General features: G+C 35.7%; 1 protein-coding gene across 1 annotated transcript in view; it reads left to right on the top strand.

Annotated features, from left to right (window-relative positions):
- Positions 1 to 2,998, top strand: part of LOC125037443 (actin-related protein 2-B-like) — a 27,693-nt gene extending 24,695 nt beyond the window's left edge. The window contains exons 10-11 of the mRNA XM_047630587.1: positions 85 to 318; positions 1,392 to 2,998. Coding sequence (XP_047486543.1) covers positions 85 to 318; positions 1,392 to 1,589 — 432 coding nt within the window. The 3' untranslated portion in view covers positions 1,590 to 2,998. The remainder of the gene's footprint in view (positions 1 to 84; positions 319 to 1,391) is intronic.
- The last annotated feature ends 2,002 nt before the right edge of the window (positions 2,999 to 5,000 follow it).

The raw sequence follows: 5,000 nt of genomic DNA, 5'->3' as shown, positions 1-5,000 counted from the left end.
ACCCCTACCCCTACCCCTACCCCTCACTGCCACCTCCACCCTAAAAAAAAAAATTAACATTAATACATTTGTTTCTGTTTGAAGGTTGGTGGCGAGAGGTTTGAAGCACCGGAGGCCCTGTTCCAGCCTCACCTCATTAACGTGGAAGGCCAGGGGATTGCAGAACTGCTCTTCGACACCATACAGCGCTGCGATATCGACATCCGACCCGAGCTCTACAAGCACATTGTTTTGTCTGGGGGATCTACCATGTATCCCGGCCTACCATCGCGTCTGGAGAGGGAGTTAAAGCAGCTTTACCTGGAGAGAGTCTTAAAGGTAGGGGATTTTGTCTTTCATTGGTGCGTGGATATGATTTTTCTCAGTATATTTTATATTTTGTTCTGCAATATCTTGTATTGTGGTTTCTGCAGGAGCAGTAAGGTATGTGTGTTGCTTTTCTATTTGTTTTTTTCCCAAGTTGTTGATAGAAAACCGCAAGTAAGGGTAGTACTTACAAGTTTTCCTAGGTTTAATCTATAGTCCTATTTGCCTTAACCCCTTACTGGCTGTTAAGAAAATAAAATATAACTATGCTCTAGAGATTAATGGCAGCGAGCCGACTTTGAATGCGGGAGTTCGCTACATCAAGCCGAACCCCCGGCTCGTAGTGCACTCCACATATCGAGTAGTTTGTTATGACGCCTCAGCACGTGGTCTGTCGGTATGGGGTTAAGGGTGGCTTTCTCCATAATGTACCGCCAGACCTTCTTGCCACAAACCTGCAAGTCTGTTGTCTTTGTTTTTCTCATGAAATTTTCGTTATCAGTGAGATGTGTGTTGTGTCCACTAATATGTTTGGTAATATTTGGCAAATTTCATCAAGCCACACTTACACCCAGAACCAGTCATACACTCATGTTTTCTTGTGAATGGTCTGTAGTGAGTATGAATTACTATTCTATCCAGCCAAATGCTACATCTTTTCCTTTCACATTCCCTTCCATACACCTTGGTCTTGTGTAACAGTTATCTCGTGGATTATAATTGCTATTGGTTTACTGTTTATACATCTAGATACATCTAAGAACAGACAAATACGTATTTTAGTGTTTATTATAATGGAAATATGTCCTTGTTGCTTATATTCCTTTACTTGCATGTTTATGGTAATTTATTTACCATTTTCATTCATTCTTTTAATGCTCTGTGTACCAGATATATGAGACTGAAATATACTTTTAATATGTAAAATAAAGCTCTTGCAATATCAGAAAATAAAATTTGCCCTTGTGAAATGGAAGATCATTGCTTTTTTGTGCTAGGGAGAATAGACAAGGTGAAGGCTCTGTGGTTCATATGGTTTAATTCAGCTCATGATGCAAACCTTCAATACCATTCCATCTTACCAGGGTGATGTGGAGAGACTGTCCAAGCTCAAGATCCGCATTGAGGACCCCCCCAGGAGGAAGGACATGGTTTTCATTGGGGGGGCTGTCCTCGCCGACGTCATGAAGGACAGAGACAACTTCTGGATCTCAAGAGAGGAATATCAGGAGAAGGGTGTCCAGGCTGCATTAGAGAAACTCATGCCTGGCGGAGCTTCATAAGAGCAGCCGGGATAGAGGAAGAGAGCGATCAGTAGTTGTTACTGATATTGTGGTTATCTTGATGTCTCCATGACACTGTTGAATTTACTTGATGTCTAAGGCTCAGGCTGGGGTTTTATCTTTGGTGGCCAATGGAAGCATAAGAAAATGTCAGTTATATTTTATATGGTTGTCTTAACGGTCTATGTATTTTCAGCCAATGCCTGAGTAGCGGGGATGGATGGGGAAAGCTTGATTTTTTAAAGTATCGAAACAAATGCTGTTGCTCTAGTGGGTTTCAACTGTTGTTATGAAATGCCAAGTATTGTTTAAAGATATTGCTGTCATTTCCCTCAAGTTACAGCTCTTCCACCAGTATGGGTATTGCAGTTGAAATATTTGCTGCTTATTGTTTAAATATAAATTTTTTTTATCTCCCCATAGAAAAGATCCTACTGCAGCATTTTTTTTTTTTTCTCTCCCCTATTATTACTTAGATAGCAAATTCTTCTATTAAACAGTAGTTTCATTTTATCCATCCTGACACTAAGGCTCAGGCCAGGACTATATGTATTGCCCCTACGGATGCCTACCCAACGAGTCCCCAACATTTCCCTGATTGTTTGCGACCGTGTTCCAAAACGGACACCGTAGACAGCCTATTGATTTCTGGGATGCCATTTATAATGGTGATTCTTGTTGATGCCCATGTGATTAGAGATTTAGTCATAAGTTATTCGTAATCCCCCAGAAGAAGGAGGGAGTTTTGCCATACAAAGTCATAGCACCAACAAAGCACAAGTCATGAGAGTGAACTTCAGAGAAGGACGTATAGTGAGCGGTGTTTAAGATGATAAAAGTCTCGTATCTTCATTTACTCCAGTGTTGACTCCCTTTCCGTATTAGAAAAGAATCGTAAAGAAAAATTGAATGAATTTGGAGTTCTGATGGATGGTGCTCATGGAAGGAGAATGCCAATGTGCGTTTCAGGGAGAGGGACATTGGATCAACATGCAAGAAGAGTTTGTTCAAAACATTTGTGCATTTGTTATGTCAGTGATGAAACCAGTGAGGAAAATTACCCCAAATGTTTCTCCAGTTCCTAGCAAGGTACCCGGGTGAATTTGAATGGATCAGAATGTTGATTTTTGTGTTTGAAATTCAAGAGTTATTATGTTGCTTTTTCAGCAGGTTAATTTTGGTTTACTAGTGTATGGTTTATTCAGCTTTAGCACTCTTTTTTTTTTTTCCTTTTCTTTTCTTCATTTCTTTCGTTCTTTCTACAGTGTGTATTTTTTAGTGTATGATTGTGAATACACACACACACATACACACACACACACACACACACACACACACACACACACACACACACACACACACACACACACACACACACACACACACACACACACACACATACACATACACATACACATACACATACACATACACATACACATACACATACACATACACATACACACATACACACATACTCCTGCACAAATTAAAACAAATACATGTGACATAACTAAAGAAAAAAGTAATCTGTTAATATTTTTATAAATAAAAAGTTATACTTCACATAGTGCAGACATTGATCCCTCTGAAGGTTAAAGTAGAAAGTTATAGTATTAAATGATATTATGTGTACAGTACACCAGATTAAGATTATCATTAAAAATAACTGCAATCGTGCATTGTACTGACAACTAACCACATGCAGTATTTGCTTACGTACTACTTAAATAGGTAAAAAGTTAGCCAGGAAAAACAACTCTAGAGAACAGAGTATAATTTATAGTGCAATAAGGAAGTCAGACGTTGCAAGGTATAAAAGCCGTTGCAGTTGGGTGATCCAGTAAAAATATTCCTTCCATGCCTACGGCTTGGTTGCAAATGTGGACTGATTACTACGAGAACTGTTACGATGATTTGCTGTTCATTGTAGCCCTTGTTTTCTAAACGTTTACTTGGCAGAGGTTCCTTAATTTTACTGGATGTGTGTATGTCTGTGTAAATTCCCAGGAGAGGGAGAGGTATCACCTCTGCGCTCAAAGTCTGTTGTTCCAGAACATAACCTTAAATGCATATCATGAACATATTGCATCTATATTTTGGTAATTCATGATTGTTTGTTCATGTTTAAGGCATTTAGGGTTAAAACTTGTAAAAATCTGTCGGGTGAAAAAACAAACAAACAAAAAAGAAAAATACACGAACATATTACCTATTAAAAAGAGCATTTGTGAGAAAAGGTAATGTTAGTACTTTTGTATTTATTTGTTTATCAGTGTGTAAGTATATGTATTTGCATAAATATATACATATATGCATATATATATATATATATATACATATACATATATATATATATATATATATATATATATATATATATATATATATATATATATATATATATGAATAAATACATTTTTTCTTCCCTATATAAGTTGGAGTAACTGATTTCTATGCCAGAAAAATTGTTTGAGAATCACAACAGCTCAAAGTTTTTCATTTCCTTCTTTATTCAGAGGTAGATTATCAGATGTCCATTGTTATCAGTTTGTATTCTGTGTGTAAAGATAAACAGTGGATGTTGCATTCCAATTTTCGTGCAGTATTTATGATACTTTCATATACACGAGTGATTATTTTTAGGCGGTGTGTTAAAAGGCTTGGTAATATACAGCTTCGAAAATAATCTACTTCCTGTTGTGTAATAAATTATAAGGTTTGATTGTTAACTGAACTTGTATGTGATTAATAAATGAAAGTAATCCAAACTTGCGCCTTTTATTTGTATCAGATATTTTTTGTTTGTAATTTGAACTATTACAAATCAGTATTATTTATTTATTAACTTTCTGTGGAATAGTGATATTCAGACATAATTTTTGTAATTAATGTGATTCATTTTCCATCCGAATAATAGTAGAATGAAAAGATACGATGAACAATTGTGAACAAAAGAGAAATACCTTTTCATATACTTGCTTGTATGATGCTGCTTAAAGAGGGAAAATATTTTTAGTAGTTTAGTAATTTGAAAACTGGAATATGGTTACAAGATTTAAAGGAGTTGTTAATTTATAGGATGGGAAAGTAATCAGTAAAACTACTTACAAGCAATTTATTGACAAAGCTGATTGAATTATATTTAATTTGCAGCAAATTATAAGGAAAATTTCAGCTCTATATAAAACTTAAATGTAATTTATGTAATACTTGGAAAGCACATACATTTACCACCTGTACACTTTTCATGATAATTTAGTCAGCTGTTTGTCTTCTGTGGCTTTATGTGTGGTACTACTAATATATTTATTTATATATTTAGGGACTTTGGAGATTTTACTTAGATTTTTATCATGACTGGTATTAGTTGATTGAAATATATGGAAGTTATATAATACACATTATTAA

This window comes from Penaeus chinensis, chromosome 23, assembly GCF_019202785.1.
Source record: "Penaeus chinensis breed Huanghai No. 1 chromosome 23, ASM1920278v2, whole genome shotgun sequence".
NCBI lineage: Eukaryota > Metazoa > Arthropoda > Malacostraca > Decapoda > Penaeidae > Penaeus > Penaeus chinensis.
The sequence above is the reverse complement of the archived record's forward strand: the minus strand, read 5'-3'. Positions and strand labels throughout refer to the sequence as shown.